At 49.2% G+C, this 21,444-nt stretch overlaps 1 protein-coding gene across 1 annotated transcript; it reads left to right on the top strand.

Annotated features, from left to right (window-relative positions):
* The first annotated feature begins 4,060 nt into the window (after positions 1-4,060).
* CACNG7 (calcium voltage-gated channel auxiliary subunit gamma 7) lies at positions 4,061-20,835 on the top strand. The gene is made up of 5 exons (XM_004439044.3): positions 4,061-4,697; positions 5,329-5,415; positions 5,825-5,965; positions 18,827-18,972; positions 19,396-20,835. The coding sequence occupies exons 1-5, from the start codon at positions 4,412-4,414 to the stop codon at positions 19,651-19,653; spliced, it is 918 nt and encodes a 305-aa protein (XP_004439101.2). The 5' UTR covers positions 4,061-4,411; the 3' UTR covers positions 19,654-20,835.
* Positions 20,836-21,444: the final 609 nt, after the last annotated feature.

Raw genomic sequence — 21,444 nt, 5'->3', positions numbered from 1 at the left:
AAGATACCCCGAGAGAGACCCACAGAGAGAGAGAGGCAGACAGAGACCCAGAGAGAGAGACAGGCAGACAGAGACCCACAGAGAGAGACGAGAGCCACAGAGAGGACCAAAGTGACACATGCTCAGAAGGTAGAGATGTGCACAGAGACCACTGAGAGTGTCAGGTAGAGACCCCGGGCACAGAGACGCAAGCATGCGCATATTCACCCAGAGCAACACACAAGCTTACAGACACACAAATACACACTGAGACCCAGCGACCGGGAAGTCCCGAGACGGAAGATGAAAGACAAGCCTCCTCTAGAGAGACCCGCAGACTTGATCAGAGGGAGAGACCCTGAGACAGAGAAACCAAAACAACCAGAACCTGTGAGCTTAGGAATCAGCGACTGAGGCAGAAAGCAGACTGACGCGCCCTGGGGCCTCTTTCCCTTGACCCACTTGCGAGTGGGGGGAGTGGAGAGGACCGTCCAAATAGACCACACTTCCCAGAAGACACCGCAGCGGACCCTTCCCCCGAGTGCGGCCCCTCACCGCCAAGGCTGATGGGAAATGTAGTCCCTGGACACGGGCCGGCCAGTCGAATGTGCCTATGTCTGTGTGTTTGTGGGGACTGAGCCCCCAAGCCTCGCAGGCTCCCTCGAGACGCCTCGGCGTCTCTTCGTCCCTGCAGGCTCTTGGGTTTCTGGGATTCAGTCTAGTTGGATGCTGGGGCTCCCCCGAGCCCCAGCACCGCCGCGATACCCCCATCCGGTCTCCACGGCCCCCAGCCCCCGCTCCGACCCTCGGCAGGCGGCCTGCCCCTTTAAGAGTGGCCCCGCTGACATCACGGCGGGGGGGGGGGGCTGGCCCGGCTCCTGGCTCCGCGGCGGCTGCAGGACCCGGCTCTGCTCTGCGCCCGCCTGCTGCTCTAGGGACCCCGACCCGGGACGCCCCTTCCCGCCTCCTCCAGCCGCCCAGACCCCAGGCTCCTCCCCAGGCCTGTCCAAAGCCCCAGTCTTCATCAAGGGACCCCCAGGATTGCCCCTGCTGTCTCTCCTTCTCAGGTTCTCTCTCTCTCTCATTCTGCCTCTGTCTCTTTCCCTAGCTCAAGGTCTCTGGGTCTCAGCATCTCTCAGCCCGAGGCCTCTGAGCGCCTCCCTGTCTCTTTCTGCCTCTACCCCTCTGACTTCTCCACTTCCAGGGCCCCAGAATCTCTGAGCCTGGGGGAAGGAGGAGGGTCTTAGACCCGATCTCTGTCTCTCCTTTTCTCTCTCTGTCTCTTTTAGGCCATCTCTGTGTCTCCTCCAGTCTGCAGACCTGCGAGTCTCAGAATTTCTCGGCCTGGAGGTCTCGGTGTGCCTCTAGATTCTCTGCTCTGTCTCCCCGCTTCTCTCTGTGCCCCTGCCTCTCTCGGGCTCTCTGCCTCTGTTTCTATTCTCTCTCGCTCTCTGCCTCCCCCATTCTCAAGGCCCATCTCCCTCCCTCCCTCCCTGCATCCTTTCCCCCCTCCCACCCCGCCCCTCCCCTCCTCCGCAGTAGCCAATGAGCGGCCGCCGGTCCCAGCTCCCGGCGTCGTCCGCCGAGTGAGGCCGCGGGCGCGGGGGGTGGGGGGTGGGAGGCCGGGAGGGGGCCGGGACGCCGGGCTCCGGGGCGGGGGCGGGGGGCGCGGGCACCGGCGACCCCGGTGGCGGCGGCGGTGGCCGGGGGAAGCCGCGGGGCCGGTCATGCGGCTGCGGGGCCCGCGGCCCGGAGCGTCCGCCCAGCCCTGAGCGAGGTGAGCGCGAGGGGAGGGTCCTGGAAGGAAGGGGGGGCTCCCGTTGAGGTGGCTTGGACTCGGGGTTGGGGCTAAAAGGAGCTTGAGTGGCTCAGGGCGGTGGGATTCGGGAGGTCAGGGCGGCCGAGTTCGCGAGGCAGTGGGGGATGGAGGGACATTTGGGCCTAGGGAATCCGGGAGAACCGGGTCCGAGGGTCCCGGCGTGGGGCAGCTATCCTCTCAATGTCCGAGTCTTAGAGACTGTGGGCACTGGGGAGGGTGCAGGCCAGGTCCTTGAGGGAGGCGGTCCTGGACGAGTGGGGAGGGCCAGGCCGGGTAAGAGCAGGATGTGAATCTGAAAACAGGTCTCCCGAAAGGGGAGTACGTCTCCCCGGAGATTGAAGCGAGATGGAGTTTGGACTTGGGGCTTGGAGGATGGGATCCTGGGCATCCGAATGCTGAATCCAGGAAAGGCTGAGATAAAGGAGGATAAGCAGGAGGCTCCAGGCCTGGAGGGAGGGTCCCACAGGAGGAAGGGCTGGAGGCTGGAGGAGAATGAGGCGATCTGGGCGGGCCATTTAGAGTGAGGAGGAATCGGAGCAAGGAAGGAGGGGGGTTCCAAAAGGAAAGTGAGAAGGGTGACAATGGGCAAGGTCCTGGCTGGGGGTCTGAGGAGCCAGTGCTGGGATCTGAGGCTAGCTACCTGGGAGTAAGACAGTCAAGGTGACAGAATTCTTCATGCCTGTTTCCGAGATGAGCGGACTGGAAGGGGAGCAGGCAGCTGGTGGTCAAGCCTTGGAGCCATGGGACGGGGGGATGGGGAGCTCTACCACACTAGACCCCTGAGCCCTCAGGAGGCTGGGGGCGGGGCAGGGTGGGGTGGGGGCACTGGATGCTGGGATGGGGGAAGGTGAAGTTTCTCTCAGACTCCAGGGTCCTTAGTGGGGTGGGGCAGAGTTACAAGGCTACAAGAATCCTGGTTAAGGAAAGTGGGGTCTCAAGTCTTGGCTGCATTGATGAGGGGAGTGTTTAGGGGTCTTAACCTTCATAGTTAAAAAGATGATGGGGGTCACTGGTATTCAGGGATGTAGAGGTCTCTGGTTGAGATAGGATGGGGATCCCAGGTGAGTCCCCCAAATCATGGCATGGTGTGGTTTAGGGAAAAGTTCTTGGTGGGGGATGAAGGTGGTGGATAAGGGATTAGGAGCTCCCTAATTGGAATCTCCAGATTCTTGATGGGAATTTGGGAGGCCACAGCTTGAACTGGGGATCTCTTGTTTTGAGGGTCCAACATTAGGGGTATCAGGGTTCCAGGTTGGATGTTGAAGAGGGTCTGTAATTGGAAGTCCTAGCATGGGAGTTGGAGTCCAGAATCTCTGGTAGGGAATTTGGGAATCTTGTGATGGGGGCTGGGGGAATGCGGATCCTAGACTTCTTGACTGGGGTTTTAGAGTCCAGAGCACTGATCCCTTGTTTGACTGGAGTGCTCTGGTTAGGGTGCTGAGTTGGGTGGTTCCAAGATCATGGTTTTTGACATTCTGGTGTCTCTAGCTAAAATCTTGGCTCTGGATCTCTGGGTCCCAATGTTCTGGGATCCAGTGGCCTGGGATGGAGTTCTAGCATCCTAGGTTCAGGGACCTGCCTGTATCTGAGATGGGAGAAATTAGGGTTCTAGAATCTAGAATCTGGGTCGTGGGCCAACATCTCAGATTAGGGTACCACATTGAGGTCAAGGCACAGGATCAGAGTCAGAAGGTCATGGGTCAAGGTCTTGGTGTTACAATTGGGTGTTCAGGGTCAAGATAAGACCCCAAGCATTTAAACTTAGGTGGGGTCCTCTGCTCAAGGTCTTAGCTAGGCCTGAAGTCAAGGGCCTGAGGCCAGGGTATGGGGTTACAGACCTTGGTTAGTGACCCACTTGGAGGATTTCTGGTTGCTGTTCAGAGAAACAGAGTCCAAAGGAAAGGGGTCAGGGTGCCAGGTCAGGGCATGGAGTCAGGATTGGGTGGCCTGGGTTAGGGTTTCTAGACAGGTCACATTGCTCAACATCCAGTGTTCAAGGTCCAATACTCAGACTCTAGGGACCTAGGTCCTGGCTCAGCCTTGAGGTCATGGGCCCTTGCTGGAGTCTGGTATTCAAGGTTGAGGACTTGGATCAGGGCACAGAGTCAAGGTTGGGGGGGTAAGGGGTGCCTGGTCCTAGTGTTGAAGTGCCTGATCAGCGTAATAGTTTTTGAGGTTCAAAGTTAGGGATTCTGGTGGAGTCTGGTGTGTAGGATTAGGGGCTGGGGTCATGGGATGAGGTTAGGGTTGGAAGGCCTGGTTCTGGGGTTGAGAGTCTGGAAATTGAGTTTCTAATCAGAATCATGATATTTGGGACCCATATCCAGACACATAGCTGGAGTCAAGTTTCAACCTCTGGATCTGGGCCAAAGGCTGTGGATGGAAATCCTATCCTGGGGTTGAGAGTCTGGTGTTGGCATCTCTGACCAGGATCCAGGGCCAGAGCACAAGTGTCAGGTTTGGGAAGCCCAGTCCTGGGGCTGAGGGTCAACTGTTGGTGTCACTGGTTCAAATCCAGGGATGGGATCATGGGTCAGGACACAGAGGTAAGATTTGAGAGTTCTCCTCTGGGGGATTGGTGTCTGGCCTGGATCCAGTGTCCCAGGTGGCTACATGGGGTTGGGGACTCTAGTCAGTCCCAGCGGGGCTCTCCACAGCACTTCTGGTCCCTCAGGCCCCGCAGGGCGCCCCCCGCCGCTGAGGATGAGTCACTGCAGCAGCCGCGCCCTGACCCTGCTGAGCAGCGTGTTTGGTGCGTGCGGCCTGCTGCTCGTGGGCATCGCGGTCAGCACTGACTACTGGCTGTACATGGAGGAGGGAACCGTGCTGCCGCAGAACCAGACCACGGAGGTCAAGATGGCGCTGCACGCTGGCCTCTGGCGAGTCTGCTTCTTCGCAGGTACAGACCTCACCTGCCTTCCTCTCCACTGGGACCTCTAGAGTCCTTACCCATAGTCCTATCCTTTGGGTTCCAGAAATCCAGTAACCGATCCTGTTTCTCTCCTGGAGAGTCAAAGTTCTACCTGGAGATCCCATTTCTAGCCCTTTATTGCCTGAATCTAAGAGCTCCAATGCTCACACAAGCTCCAGATGCCTAATCTCCAGAGAACCCCCAAGTCCCACCTTTAGAAGTAGTAGTCTAGGTTCAGAACTTGTCCCCTGGACAGTTCCCGTGTTGCATGGGCAGGATAAAAAAATCCATGCCTCCTAGCCTTCACGGAGACCTCTTCTTCTAGGAATCCTGTCCGCCCCCCAGATGTTATCCTCTTTAGAGATTCAGGAGTCCTGGCCCACAGCCCTTCCTCTCTTGGGGCCCAGGGTTCCAGCCCTGTCCATGGGTCTCTAGGGCAGCTTGCAGAGGAGATCTCAGACCGCCTGTTTGCCCCCTTCTGCCACCCCCAAGAGTAGTACAGATGGATGAAGCCTCACATACCCTTCCTGGGGTCTCCCCAATGTGCGTCCTGCCCCTACCTGCCTCTCCAGAGTTTAGGAGCCTCTCTTCTCGCCCTACCTCCTTATCTTCCCTCCAGGCCGAGAGAAGGGTCGCTGCGTGGCTTCGGAATATTTCCTTGAACCGGAGATCAACCTGGTGACGGAAAACACAGAGAACATTCTGAGTGAGGAGAAACGGGGTTGGGGGTGGGGGGTTAGTCAACGAAGGGGTGGGATCACAGGGCGGCCCTAGGAGAAAGGGCAGGACCAGAGAAGCGGCGGGGTGGAGCGGCAGGAGTGGAGGCTCGAAAGAAGGCAGAGTGGTTGGGTAGGGAGGAGGCGCCAGGTTGAAGGGACGGGGCCTGGAGTGGGGTGGAGTCAGCAGGGAAGGGGGTGGAGTCCAGCCAAAGGGGGTGTGGCCTGGGTGAAAGGGTGGAGTCAGCAGTGAACATTCAGAAAGGGGAGGAATCTGGAAAGCGGAGGAGCCACATAAAGGGGCGGTGGTGGTGGAAGCGGAGAAGTCAGGGGAATGGGCAGGTGTCCCCCTGGAGAGTCCCCGCTCACCCATTGCCTCTCCCGTTGCTCCTCCCCCAGAGACAGTGCGCACAGCCACTCCCTTCCCCATGGTCAGTCTCTTCCTCGTGTTCACGGCCTTCGTCATCAGCAACATCGGCCACATCCGCCCACAGAGGACCATTCTGGCCTTCGTTTCTGGCATCTTCTTCATCCTATCGGGTGAGCCCAAGGAAAGGACTTAGGGGCTGGGGGACTATTTTAGGTTCCAGGAACCTGTGGTCGCTCTTCCGCTAAGAAAGCCCCTTCCTTGCTGTGTAATCCTGGAGGAGTTGCAGAACCTCTCTGAGCCCCACTCTGCTTCTCTGTGAAATGGAGATAGCGGCGCCCATTCCACAGCGTTGTTTGGACGACCAAATCATAGCGAACGCTTACTGGGTGCTAATTAGGTTCCGGACTCTGTTCTGATACTCACAACAACCCTGTGAGGCAAATGCTATTAATAGCCCCATTTTACAGATAGGGTAACAAGCACTCAGAGAGATGAAGTCATTTGCTCGAGGCCATACAACCAGTGAGAGGCAGAGCTGGGACTCAAAGTCAGGCATTTCACCTCCAGAGGCTGTATTTTTAACCACTCCTGATATTTTAGCAATCAACAGATCCCAAGGCTCTTTCTTTTCTTTTTTTTTTTTAATTTTATTTATTTATTTTTCCCCCAAAGCCCCAGTAGACAGTTGTATGTCATAGTTGCACATCCTTCTAGTTGCTGTATGTGGGTCGCGGCCTCAGTATGGCCAGAGAAGCGGTGCATCGGTGAGCGCCCGGGATCCGAACTGGGGCCGCCCAGCAGCGGAGCGCGCGCACTTAACCACTAAGCCACGGGGCCGGCCCCCAAGGCTCTTTATTTTCTATGCAACATTTTATTTGAAAAATTTTCAAAGAAAAGTTGAAAGAATTTTAGAGTGACCACTCATGTACCCACCACTTAGAGTCAACCATTTAACGTATTACTAGACTTGCTTTATCCTCTATCTGTCCATCTATCTATATTTCTAACCATCCATCAATCTATCTTTTTTTTTTTTTTTAAGTGCATTTGAGAGTAAGTTGCAGGCACCGGTACACTTCACCCTAAATACTTCACCATTCGTGTCATTAGGTAGAGTTCTATATTGGTTTACAGTTCTTTTTTCCTTTGAAATACGAGGCTCTTTTGCATGCGTGATCTGACACCCTTCTCATAACATCTCTGCCTGGGAGTTATTATTAGCACTCACTTGATGAAATGCGGGTACCGAGGTCTGGAATTGTGCAGGGAATTGCCCAAGGTGCCAGCATAAGCTGGGGCCCAGGGACTCGAGTGTCCTGAGTTTCAGAGTAGAGTTCTTTCTGAAATGTTACCCTCCTCCGAATTTCAGCTCGCTACAGTCCGATTCAGCCCAAGTCAGCTCAGGTCAGCCCAGATCAGCTCAGCTGTAATACTTTTAATTCCATCCATCAGGTCCAACTAACCTCAATCCATTGTGACTCAATTCTTCACTTCAGTTCAAATTAATTCAGCATAATTTAATTAAACTCCGTTCAGGTCCTTTTCACTCAGTTGATATTTTATGAACAAACCCCGCTGTATGTCTCATTTCCATTCTGTCCCCTGGGACCCGCGCTTGGCTCCCTCTTTACAGTTGGCTCTGCAAATAGTTGAAGACGGATTTTGAAATACCCCCTCCCCCAATCTCCTCCCAGCTCCTCACTCAGCTTTCTCTAGCCTACACCTCCTCCTTGCCTCCAACCTAACCTGCTGAGACCTTTTCTGGGGAAACCAGGGGGCAACCTCTGTGCGGACTTGAATCATGGCATGTGGAGCCAGGCACTGAGCTAAAATAAGACCTGTAGAACACCACCGTCCCAGAGTGTCAGAGCAGAAAGTTCTCATCGTTTTTCAGATGGAAAAATAGTGGCCTAGAGAGAGAGAAAGTGGGGCAAGGATAGGTAGCATGGAGACTTTTATTCGACCCACCCAAACGTATGAAGGAAAATTCCATTGTTTGCTGTTCACAGAAGTGGAATCAGAGGAGGCGACATAGCTAGTCAGTGGCCAAGCTGGGATTAGAATTAAAAGTATTCTTATCACAAAACCCATGTTCATACCAATGCACCAGGGTCAAGCTGAGGATCAGGGCTAGAAGTCAGGCCTCTGATGTAACAATAGAGTAATTTGGAGAGATTGACCCCTACTTCCTGAACCCTTTCCTCCAATTCATTTCATAGACTATGACCTGTGCACCCCACCCCAATGTATCCAGTCATGCAGTTTCCAGGTTGTGGAGTGTAGTGGCTGAAGGTACATGCTGTGAACCTAGAAAGACTTGCGTTCAAATCCTACCACTTACTCACCATGTGAGCTACAGCGCACAAACCATACAAAAACCAGGTGGTGGGACAAATCACAGTTTGCTGACCCCTGGTCTAGATAATGGATTTGAAGGGCCCGACCCAGTGCCATGCCTATAATAATGAGTGCTCAACACGTGATAGTTTTAAATAAATAAATACACACATAAATGAACAGTAGTAGTAACAACAACCACCATAATAGTAAACACTATATTGAGGGCTGTGGTTTGGGGAAGTTCTAAGTGCTTCATGCAAATTGTTATTTCTTTTTCTTCACCTTCTAAGGCAGATACCATTATTATTCTCATTTTCCAGTTGAGGAAACAGAAGCTTTCAGAGGTTAAGTTGCTCCATCACAATTAAAAATCATACAAACGAAGGAGATTTGAAAGGATGGAAATAGTACTCATATCTTAGATCTTGGAATGGAATGGTCTAGTCCAACCACCTCATGTTCCCAATGAGGAAACCAAGACTTAGAAGGACAGACAGGAGTTGCCTGAGGTCTGGCAAATTGTGGAGTTGGCATTCAATTCTGGAGAAAGTGGTGGAAAGCTTGGGGCAGAGGAGGGACTGGGTCACACATGGGTGTTAAACGTTTCTCAGGGACCTCTGTTTGGAATGGGCTAGAGGGAAAGAGACTTGAAATGAGCAAACCAACCACCAAATGCAGTGGTCTGGGCAATAGCAGATAAGGTTTGAGCTGGGGCTGGGGCTGGGAGGATAAAGTTGACGGAGTGGCTTTGAAAGAGAAGGATATTGACAGAAGAATCAATAGAACTGATGACTGACTGGATATGGTTGGTGAGAGAAGAGGGGAGGAGGCTGGAGTGACATTGATTTTCTTTTCCCAGGTCATAAAAGGCATGTTTCCCAAGCGTGGCCCATATTAACCCCTGATCTTCAAACATGTCCTCTTCTTCTGTTCATTCATTAACTCCTCAAACATTTACAGAGACAGCCTACATGCCAGGCCCTGTGCTGGGCACTGGAGACATGGCTGAATCCTAAATGAGAGGCTACATGCTGTCAATCACAAAACAGCCCCCAACTACATGTCAATCAAAGCTTGTCACACACCTGCTGAAGTCTCTTCAATGCATCAATGGATTCCCGGTGCATTTAGAATGTGTCCAAACTCCTCGTGCTGCCCTACAGGTCTTCCATGATTCGGCTAGCGCTCAGATCTCTGACCTCATTTTATAACCCACTAACACTCTCTCCATTGCTTATAACTTCAGCCACATTGGCCTCCTTCTATTCCTTGAAAATGTAAGTCTCAATCCCACCTGGGGACTATTACTCTCGTTATTCCTCCTTGCTTGGAAGTCTCTCTTCCCTGATTCTCAAAGGGGTCAAACTTTCCCTTTCCAGAGTTTCTTTCTCTGACAACAGTACGTTATGTTGCCTTGCCCCCACAATACTATAATTTTGCCCATTTTATATTTGTCTCATAGCATTTATTGCTATTGTCAGTCATATTATTTGTTTTGTGTCCTCTTCTCCCATAACGTAAACTCCAAAAGGCGGGGACTTTTACAAATATGCTTTCATTTGTATCTGCAGAGGCTAGATGAGTTGCTGGTACAAAGTAGGTATTGATATATTTATAGAATGGAGGAATGATAAGGACAGCTCAGGGCATTCTGGGAAAAGGGAAGATGCATTAACTTGGCACAGTGGTGCCAAGTTGGTGGTGAGGAGGTGAGGGAGGTGAGGAGGCTGGGAGTCACCAGGATTCCAAGAGGAGGTGACATCTAAGTGCATGATGCTGAAATGGCAGTGGAGATGGAATTCACAGCTAGTGTTAAGACCCTGGAAAACGTCTAAGATGGGGGTAGATGCATGTGCAGCTCTCCATGGTCCTGCAAATCTATTGTTCTAAAGCCAGGTTATTTCTATTCAACTTGGAACATCGGCGATTCTTGCCGACTGTGCTCTAAGGATTCTGGAGCAGATGTCATGGAGGGGGGAGGGAGACAATTGGATTCCAGAAAAAGAAAGGGGGGAGGGAAGGAGGAAAAGAAGATTATCTCTGGAGAACCAGAGCCACTGTAAAATGTCTGGGAAGGAGAAAGAATGACAAGAATAACTTACCTTTTGACATTGTTTTTAGATAGTTTAAAATTAGTAAAGACAAAAAAGAAAGCAACAACAACAACAACAATAGCAAGAGCCTCTTTCTCTTTAGAAATATTTGTTTCCTTCACATCACCCCCCGCTCCTGACTCTTCTTAAGGAGAATGTTTGTTATTTAGAACTGTAATGTGAAACATGGGACTTACGGTGAGGCAGGAGTGATTAGCAGAAATCAGATCATAAGCCCCTGGAACGTCAGGCTGAAGAGTGAACACCTTCTTCTGTGGATAGTAGAGAGCCAAGGAAGAATTTTGATAAGAGAAGGATAGAGTGCAGTATGGGTTTTAGAAAGAACCGGTATCTAAAGCAGGGAGATAAGGATTTGGGGGCAATGGTACAGGCATAGCGAATAAGCCTTAGCTGGGTAGAGGGCTTGGGGGTGCAAAAAGGGGGTTAGATTTATGAGAGATTCAGGAAGTGAAGTGGACACTTGACTTGATGACTGACCATCCTTGATGGATGAGAGAGAGAAAGAAATCAAGATGACTCCTCTTCATTTGACTAGGGTACCTGAATGAGTGTGGCTTCTGGGCTTCCTTTGGTATTCCTTTCCTATAAACCTGCTCGTCTCTCAAGACCTATCTCAAATGCCTTTCCAGCATGTAACACTTCACGAGCCCCTTCTTCTTGAATGTCAAAATTATGTAATATGAGAAGTTGAAAGCACTATGGAAGTTCAGAGCAAGAAAAGGTTCATTCTTAGAGGAGATAGAGGAATGGTGGGATTTAGAATGGATTAAAAAGGGGAGAGAAAGTAATGAGCTTTTCTAGACGTTCCAGTTGTGTAGCAAGTATATTCATCCATTCTTGTAGTATTTATTATGCACTGGATCTTGTGCTAGATGCTAAGAATGCACTTGGGAACACGGTAGACTAGTTCCAAGCATCCTAGTGAAGCTGGGGGAGATGTATGACCAAAAAAATTACAAATAGATGGAAAATATAACACTAGGTGGTGATTAGTGCTACAAAGAAAAATAAAGCTGGTTAAAGGGAAGGAGAGTGATGGGGGGGTAATTATTTTATCCCCCCTCAATCACTCCAATTTCTTAATGAAAAGTTTGAAATCTTTAGAATAGTGCAATGAACACAGGTATACCTTCCTCTACCTAGATCTACCCAGATCCTGCATTTTGCTAATGTTTTGCAGTAATCTCTCTCTCTCTTTCTCCCACTCTCATTCTCTCTCTCTCCACACACACACACACACACACACACACACAGAGTGTGGCTTTACCATTTGAAAGTAAGTTGCAGGCATCATGAGAGTTCATCTCTAAACATTTTAGTACACACTGCTTAAGAGTAAGGACACTCTTCTACATTACTACAACACCATTATCACACCTAGAAATTTTACAATAATTCCATAGTGTAACATTCCATTTTCAGACTGTCCCAGTTGTTTCAAGAATGCCTTTTATAGCTTTTCCCCCAGAACCAGGATTCAGTCTAGGTTCATGCATAGCATTTAGTTCATGTCTTTTTTAGTCTAGACTAGTTCCACTATTTTTTTTTTACAACACTGACTTTTAAAATATAGTTCACTAGAAAAATATAGAATGGACAGAATAACCAAATCTCATGTATCCTTCACTCAGTTTCAACAATTATCAACATACGGCGAATCTTTTCTTAGTCATACTGCCATATCTCCCTTCTGCACTGCAATGCATTATTTTAAAGCCAGTCTCAGACATTAAATTCTTTCCTCCACAAATATTTCAGTATGTTTCTGAGAAATAAGTACTTTGTTATTTAACATAGCCACAGTTCCATTATCATATCCAAACAATTAAGACTAGCTGCTTAATATCATTTACTATTTAGTCAAACTTCCTCACTTGTCTCATAATTGCCTTTTTACAATTACTTTGTTGCGAATCAGGATCCAAATTCCACTTGTGCCTTTAGTTGACAGATCTCCAAAGCCTCTTTTTTTGTGTGTGTGTGAGGAAGATCGGCCCTGAGCTAACATCTGCCAATCACCCTCTTTTTTTGCTGAGGAAGACTGGCCCTGGGCTAACACCCGTGCCCATCTTCCTCTGCTTTATATGGGACGCTGCCACAGTATGGCTTGCCAAGCAGTGCATCGGTGCGCACCCAGGATCCGAACCGGTGAATCCCGGGCCGCCGCAGTGGAGCACGCGTGCTTAACCGCTTGCGCCACCGGGCTGGCCCCTCCAAAGCCTATTTAAACCTGTAACAGTCCTTCTCCTCTTTTTTTCTTGCCATTTATTTGTTGAAGAAATCTGGTCATTTGTCTTGTAGGATTCCCACTTTCTGGATTTTTCCAATTGTGTTCCTGTGTTGTGGTATGTTCATTCATCCCTGTGTTTTCCTGTAAAACTGTTGTTGATCAGATCCAGTTTTATTTTATTTTATTTTATTTTTTTTGGCAAAAAATACTTCATAGATAGGTGGTGCTGTTTCCATTGTGCTGCATTACATCAGGAGGCATAATCATATCTAGTTGTCTCTCTCTCTCTCTTTTGTTTTTTTGTGAGGAAGATTAGCCACGAGCTAACATCTGTTGCCAATCCTCCTCTTTTTGCTGAGGAAGATTGGCCCTGGGCTAACATCCGTGTCCATCTTCCTCTGCTTTATATGGGACGCCACCACAGCATGGCTTGATAAGCTGTGTGTCGGTCCGCGCCCGGGATCCGAACCTGTGAACCCCGAAGCAGAGCGTGCGAACTTAACCACTATGCCACCAGGCCAGCCCCTGATTGCTTCTCTTTTTCAGATATTAACATTGATCAGTGGCTCAGGTATTATTTGCTTGACCCATATCATTGTCCTTTTGAAGACTACAGGATGAGGTGTCTTGTAGAATATCCCACATCCTAGATTTGTTTGATTGTTTCCTCATGGCATCATTTAATTTGTTCCTCTTTCCTTGTATCTTTTGTAACCTGGAAGTTATGTCTAGACTGGAGGCTTCATTAGATTCAAGTTAAACATGTTTGGCAAGAAGATTCAGAGGTGGTGCTGTGTTCTTCCTATGCCCTCACTTCAGGTAGCAAATAATGTCAGATTGTTCCACCATGAGTGGAAGTTCGAACTCTTGGTCAAGGTGGTGGTCATCAGAGCTCTCCATTGAAAAGGTACATTTTTCTCTTAACAATGAATAAGCAATTTGCAGAGTAACACTTTGGCACCTTGGGAGGAAACTTCATTTTGGGATACCTATTTTATTTAAAATTTTTCATTTTGGAAAGTATTTAAACCTACAGAAAATTTGCAAAAATAATTCAATGAACTCTCATATCCTTCACCTGGACCAATTTTTAACATTTTGCCACATTTGCCTTTCTCTTTCTTCCTTACCCTCTATGTATGTACGTATGTATGTATTATATCTGTTTTATATATACGTATATATATATTTTTAATAATTTTATTTATTTATTTATTTTTTCCCCCAAAGCCCCAGTAGATAGTTGTATGTCATAGCTGCACATCCTGCTAGTTGCTGCATGTGGGATGCGGCCTCAGCATGGCCGGAGAAGCGGTGCGTCGGTGCGCGCCCGGGATCCCAACCCGGGCCGCCAGCAGCGGAACGCGCGCACTTAACCGCTAAGCCACGGGGCCGGCCCAATACATATATGTATACATATATGTATACATATATGTATATATATGTATATATATATGTATATTAATGGAACTACTCGGACACAAGTTGCAAACACTTCAGCCCTAAATACTTCAGCAAGTGTCTCCTAAAAACAAGTGCATTCTCTTTTCTAACCACAGTACAATAATGAAATTCAGGAAGTTTAACATGTATACGGTGCTGTGGTTAACACACAGTCCACGTTGAAATTTCCCCAGTTGTCCCGGTGCTGTCTTTTAGAGTCATTTCCCCCCCGATCCGAGATCCAGTCTAGGATCACGCTTTCTGTTTCCTCGTGGTGTCTCTTTCGTCTCCTTTCATCTTTTATGTAGCTCCTCTGCCTTTGTTTTTTTTTTTTAATCTTTCATGTTGACGTTTTTTGAAGAGTGCAGCCAGTTGTTCTGTAGAAAACCCCAGAGTCTCCTCAGAAGTGGAGTCAGGTTACACATTTTCAGCAGGAACCCTACATAAATGAAGCAGTGGCTCGCTCACCTCGGGAGGTAATGGTGTCAGTCGGCCCCGGCCCCGTTACTGCTGATGTTAGCTTTGATCACTTAGTTAAGGTGGTATCTGCCGGGTTCCTTTACAATAAGGGAAGTTCTTTTTTTAAAAAAATCTCTTTGTAGTTAATAGATATTCCATGGGGAGAGTCTATCATCCAGTGATTTAGCGTCCACTGATGATACTTGCCTGAATCCTAATATTACTACTAGGGTTGCAAATGGTGTTTTCTTTTCTTTTCTTTCTTTCTTTCTTTTTTGAGGAAGATTGGCCCTGCACTAACACCTGTTGCCAATCTTCCTCTTTTTTCTTTTTTCTCCCCAAAGCCCCAGTACATAGTTCTGTATCATTGTTGTAGAATTGTAGCTCTTCTATATGGGACACCATCTCAGCATGGCTTGATGAGTGGTGAATAGGTCCGCGCCCAGGATCCAAACCGGGGAACCCTGAGCTTCCGAAGCAGAATGTGCAAACTTAACCACTATGCCACCGGGTCTGCCCTGCAAATGGTGTTTTCTAACTTTGTTTTTCCATCTACACGTATACCACTGAAAAGAAGAATTTTCTTTCTTTAAAAATATGTCAGTATGCATTTACATTTTTTTAATTCAGTGTGTTATCTGCCATTCCTTTTATTATTCATTTTGATGTTCAAATTATCTCCAATTGGACTACAGGAACCCCCCTCAAACTAGTTCCTGTGTCTTTTTCTGACATGTCCCTTTCTTTTTTTGAGCACTTCCTTACCTTGTGGCCCAAGTACACTTTTATGCCCCTGCCCCAGGCTTCAAATTAGCTATTTCTCCTGGGATCTCTAGTTCCTTATTTAGTGGGGGATGATATTAGAGACCAAAATCTGGGCGCTAGGTGTGCTCATTGCTGCTGAGATGTCACTGCTTCTACAATCTTTCAGGACACAAAGCCGAGAAATGGTATATATTGGTAAAACAGGAGTTTGTACTAGACCTAACACCACAGGGTTCTTCCTTGCCTTACCCCATTCTGATCTGTATCTTCCTTCTTTCAGAATGAGAACTCCAGCTCCCCAAAGCATCCGTATATTTACACATTTGCTCAACCCTACAACACACTCAGAATAATTTCAGAACTGCTATCCCTAGCCCACTCCCAACAAAAAAACCTACTCAGTAAGGTTCAAGATTTCTTTGCAGAAATCTTGTTTGTCTGTAGACTGAGATATATAATCAAAGTACTGTATTCAAAAGTTACTTGAATTACTCCTGTGGTTATGTTGTTCATTTGATATAAAGTTAGCTTCATTTATTTTTGCTTGTATCAATTTTAGTTTTTTCCCCATCCTTGTTGATTTTATTTTTTGCATGTATAAAATATTAGCATAGTTCCAAAGGTCAGAATCATGCACAAATATGCACTGAAAGGAACACCAGTTCCTTCCCATCTCTCCTTGCTGTTCTCACCTCCCTCCTGTAGGTGATCAACTTCATTTGTTTATTTTCCTTCTGATGTCTCTTTTTGCAAAAATCAGCAGATGCACATAAGTATTTTTATGTACCCTTTCTTTATGCGTAAAAGGCAGCGTCCTGTGTTCATTACTTTCTTTTTTAACTTAGTGATATCAATCGTAAAGATCTCCCTCATTCTCATTTCACAGTGGCACGATACTCTCTTATATGATGTTTTCTAGTTTATTCCGCTAATCCTCTGTGTAGGGGTCTAGGTCATTTCCAATATTGTGCCATATTGGAATCATGCTGCAGTGAGTTAACTTGTGCACGTGTGCTCTCATATCCTTGAACAGGTATCTTCAGGGTAAATTCCTAGAAGTGAGATTGCTGGATTAAAGGATAAAGACATGTGTGGTTTTGTTAGATATGGCTGAAGTCCCCTCCATAGGGGTTGTGCCATTTTGCATTCCCACCAGCAACGTATAAGAGCTTCTGTGTCCTCTGGCCTCACCAAAACAGTATGCTGTGAAGCTTTTAAACTTTTGACAATCTGATGCATGAGAAATGGTATCTCTTCTTAGTTTTCATCTGCATTTCTCTTATTTTGAGTGAGGGAGCATTTTTTTTAAAAAAAAAAAAAAAGCAAGGAGATGATACCTTTCTAAAGAGGTGACAAGGGAGGAGAGATCTAAATGGAGTGACAGAAAAAGACATGGAGAAATCTGGGGGGAGAGCATTCCAGGCAGAGGAAACAGCAGGAGCAAAGGCCCTGAGGCAGAAATGAGTTTGATGTGTTCAAGGAAGGGATGGGGGGGACTCACGTAGTCTAAGTAGAGGAAACAAGGAGAAACTGACCAGGGATGTTGTTGGCAGGCACCAGACCATGTAGGCATTGTAGTCCAGGGGTCAGGAAAGTTTTTCTGTAAAAGGCCAGGTAACAAATATTTTCAGCTTAACTGGCCATACAGTTAGTCTCTGTGCAACTATTTAACTTTGCTGTTGCAGCCATGGCATCATGAAAACAAACAGACGTGCCTGTGTTCCAATACAATTTTATTTATAGACCCTGAAATTTGAAATGCATATACTTTTAAAATTGAGATATTATAAATCACATAATCTAAAGTTCATATAATTCAGTGGTTTTTAGTATATTCACAAGGTTGTGCAACCATCTCCATTGCCTGATTTCACAACATTTTCATCACCCCAGAAAGAAACCTCACACCCTTTAATAGTCAGTCATAATCCCCCCTCCACCCCATTCCCTGGCAGCCACCAATCTACTTCCTATCTCTATGGATTTCCCTATTTGGGACATTTCCTATAAATGGAACCATACGGTGTGTGGTCTTTTGCATCTGGCTTCTTTCACTTAGTGTATTTTCTAGGTCCATCCATGTGGTAGCATAAATCAGTACTTCATTCCTTTTTTTGGCTGAATAATATTCCTTTATATGGCTATACCACATTTTGTTTATTCTTTCAGTTGATAGACATTTGGGTTGTTTCCACTTTTTGGCTATTATGAATAATGCTGCTACAAACATTCATGCACAAGTTTTTGTGTGAACATATGTTTCCCGTTCTCTTGGGCAGACACCTAGGAGTGGAATCACTGGGTCATATGGTAATTCTATCTTTAACACTTTGAGGAACTGCCAAGTGAAATTCACATACCTTTTATGTGCCACAAACATCATTCTTCTTTCAATTTTTTTCAACCATTTAATTAAGGAAAAACCATTCTTGGCTACGAGGCCATACAAAAACAGGAGGTGGGCTGGATTTAGCCCTCGGGCCATAATTTGCTCACCCCTGTTGTAGGCAGTGGAAGGAATTTAGATTTATTTTGAATGTGATGAGCACACAGATGATGATTTGTAGGATTCTGGGGGAAGATGCTGATAAGGATTACTTGGATTAATTTAGTGCAGGGGACTTATAGCCTCCTTAAGCCACCCTTGGTATGGCTACTGATTAAAAGAAAATTCATCTTGAGGAAGGGATATTTGCCTCTTAAAAATTCTCAAGCCAGATCTCTCCTCCTCACCTTCTCCATGTGCCTCGATTTCTTCATCGTAAGTGGAGATAAAGATGGCACCTACTTGAAAGGGTTGTTGTGAAATTTGAATGAGTTAATATATATATAACACTAAGGATGGTGCCTGGCACAGAGCAAGACCTATATAAGCAGTTGCTATTATTATTATCATTGACGTTGTTGTTGCTATTATTATCCATATCCTCAGCTCAGGCCTCATCCTCTCCTCCTAGAATATCACAACTCCAGTTTCTCCCCTCCAGTCTCTCCCCAGAACCAACCAGCCCTAAAAGGGCCTTCCAACACTCCGATCTGGCCCTGTCCTTCCTCTGATCCACACCTTCCATGGCTCCCTGGTGCCCTTGGCATCAATGCCAGGCTTCTCAGCCTGGCATGCAAGGCTCATCATGGCTGTGTCCCTACCTCCTTCTCTGGCTCCATTTCTTTTGCCCATGGCCCATGTTTTAGCTACATGAGTGGATCAGCTCAATGTTCCCCCTCCAAGCCTTTGCCCAAGCTGTTCCCTCTGCCCAGAGGCCTCATCCTTTAGGACTTGGACAAAGCCATTCTTCCAGGAAGCTTTCCTGGACTTCTGCCACCCCCGCTCCCACCCAGGTGGGTTTCGTGCCTCTTCTGGAGCCACAGAGCTCTGTGCTGCCATTTCCTTTAAAGTACATATCACCATGTGTGTGACCGTTGACCAGTGTCCAGATTTGCCTTCCCCAGTTGCAATGTGAGCCCCTGGAAGGCAGATTTGGGGGGAGGGGAGGTTGTTGATGCATCTCAGGACTCTGCACCCGGCCAAGGCCCAGCACACAAGGGGCTCCAAAAGATGGAAGTTGGTCCAGGACAGAGCAGGGAGGGGAAGGGAGACGACGGCAGTGAGATGGGGAGGGTGTGGGGCTGGGGAGAGGGGTCCGCTGCTAATGGACCAGGGCACCCCTCTGCTCCCCCAGGCCTCTCCTTGGTGGTGGGCTTGGTTCTTTACATTTCCAGCATCAACGACGAGGTCATGAACAGGCCCAGCAGCTCTGAGCAGTATTTCCACTATCGCTACGGGTGGTCTTTTGCCTTTGCTGCTTCCTCCTTCCTACTCAAAGAGGTGATGTCTGTGGGGCCCAGACTCTAGAGTTTTGAATGGGGAGGGGTCTGGGGGACCTGATTCTTGGGTCCAGGAGGAAGAGGAGGCTGGGGGTGTGGACTCTGGATTAAGAGGGAGGTGGTGGCTGGGGGCTGGGACTCCTGGATCCCGGGAAAGGATGGGCTGGGGGCCTGGACTCCTGGGTCTGAGGCAGGAGGGGGCTGGGGGTGTGGACTCCTGGGTCTGAGGGAGCAGGGGGCTGGGGGTCTGGACTCCCAGGTCTAGAGTAGGAGGGGCTGGGGCCCTAATTCCTGGGTTCTCGGGAAGGAGGAAGCCGCAGGCCTGGATCTTGGGTCCTGGGAGAGGAGGGGTTGGGGGTTTTGAGTCTTGGGGTAAGAGGAGCCCCGGTCCAGCCTCTGGGACACTGATCATGCGTCGCCACAGGGGGCTGGCGTGATGTCCGTGTACTTGTTCACCAAGCGCTACGCGGAGGAGGAGATGTACCGCCCGCACCCGGCCTTCTACCGCCCGCGTCTCAGCGACTGCTCTGACTACTCGGGCCAGTTTCTGCAGCCCGAGGCGTGGCGCCGCGGCCGCAGCCCCTCCGACATCTCCAGCGACGTATCCATCCAGATGACGCAGAACTACCCTCCCGCCATCAAGTACCCGGACCACCTGCACATCTCCACCTCGCCCTGCTGAGGCCCTGCCTCTCGGAGGTCCCCTCCTCCTCCTCACGGGTCTCCCCGCAACGCAGCTCCCCTCCCTTCTTTGGGACTCCCGGCTCCCACCTGGAGGATGCTGCGCAAGCTTTAGGCCCCGCCCCCTTCCCAATGGCCCCGCCCCGTCGCCCTAACCCCGCCCTTTTTCCAATTGCTCCTCCCCCCTTTCCTGACCTCTCCACTTCATTGGCCCCTTCCACTTCCAGATGGCTCCTCCCCCTAGATAGCCCGCCCCCTTTCCTGTAAGGCCCGCCCCTTTCCTCTGGCCCCGCATCTCCCAGCCAATTACCTGCCAGAGTTCCCCTGCGCTGTGCACCTGCTTCCGAGCAGTGGGCTGCGCAGGCGCCCACCTCCCCTGAGGCCCGCAGCCTTTCGTCTGGCGGCAGGAGCGCTGGGCTGGAGAGTAGGTTCTGGCAGCCGTCAGGAATGCCAACCAACCTCTTCTCCCCTCTGCCTTGACTCCTCTCTTTCCTGGCCCAATTTCACCTTTGGACCTTTGGGGTCCTCAGGTGCAGTGGGGGGGGCCTCCTTCTCCGCCCACAGCTCCAGGGTGAGGTGAGGGGCTGGAGGCCCCGGGTATGGTTAATCTGGTCTTCCCGCCCCCCCCCCCACACTCTTCTCTGCCCCCTTGGGAGACCCCATTCTTTCTCACTGGCTGGGCTCTTCTCGGCCTCCTGAAGGTTACCTGCCTTTTGGGGGGCGCTGCCTAATGGATCTTCTTGCTTTCTCAGCTGTCCTTGGCTTCTTTTTCTTCCTTCTCTAACTCGATCTCCCTTCCTCCTTCCCACCTGCTCATCCGAAGCCCCTAGGTGCATCCAGCCCGCACACCACACTGAGATGGAGACGCTAGGGTGGAGGAGATTCCTCCGCCAATTCCACACCTGTGCCCGCCTCTTCCCCCCTGAGGCCCCGTCGGGGGAGGGAGAGGCAGTAGCGGGGGTTGACACCCCCCAAACCTTGAAGTCTTCCATTTTCTGTCACTCCTCCTCATTGAAGTCCCCCTTCCCGTCTCAAATTCCAGCTCTGGCCTCTTTCAAGGGTCCGTCCGCCCCCTTGGACAGATTGGGTGGGGACACTAGAAACTCGCCCACCCCCCTTGTTAGGGGAGGAGGGCCGAGGTAGCACAGTGTTGTACACGGAACAAGGAAGGCCCCCGGGGTGGGGGGAGGGGGACAGGGGAGGGACGGGGGCTTTTAGTTTGCATCTTAGGGGGAGGGGGGAGGGAGGAGCGCAGCAGTTAACCTGTCTTTACGCAGCGATTTTTAACGAGGCTGGGGGGAGGGAGGGCTCTGGGAGTGGGGAAGGGGTGGGATGGGAGGGCCTGGCTCTGTTATTTACCGTGTATCATATGTAAATATCGACAGAAACTTCAATAAACTTTATTTCAAACACTTCTCTGCCTGCCCAGGGGAAGGGCATTGGATACAGGGGGCTGGGTCCAGGTCTCCACCCCTAGGGCCCTAAGCCTAGGGTGCTACAGAGTAAGATGAGATTGGTGTTTGTTAAATTGCTTAATCCTCATAATTCTTAACAGGAGCATTTTATAATTAAGTCCGTGCAAAGCATGTAGGACAGCAAAAGACAGGTCAAGATCAATAAAAATGAACTCCCGTTGTTACTCTGACCACTTAGAGTGGGTTACCATTACTCACCTTCCTTCTACATTCATTGCTTCATTTAATTTTCTCCTCAAGCCTGCACGTTGAGTTTACTTAAAGGACTCACTTTGCAGATAGGTCCATAGAGGCAAAATGACTCACCCAGGGTCACA

This window comes from Ceratotherium simum, chromosome 33 (genome assembly GCF_057802395.1).
Source record: "Ceratotherium simum simum isolate JZ-2026a chromosome 33, ASM5780239v1, whole genome shotgun sequence".
Lineage (NCBI taxonomy): Eukaryota > Metazoa > Chordata > Mammalia > Perissodactyla > Rhinocerotidae > Ceratotherium > Ceratotherium simum.
Note: the sequence above shows the minus strand (reverse complement) of the source record. Positions and strands in the feature narration are given on the sequence as shown.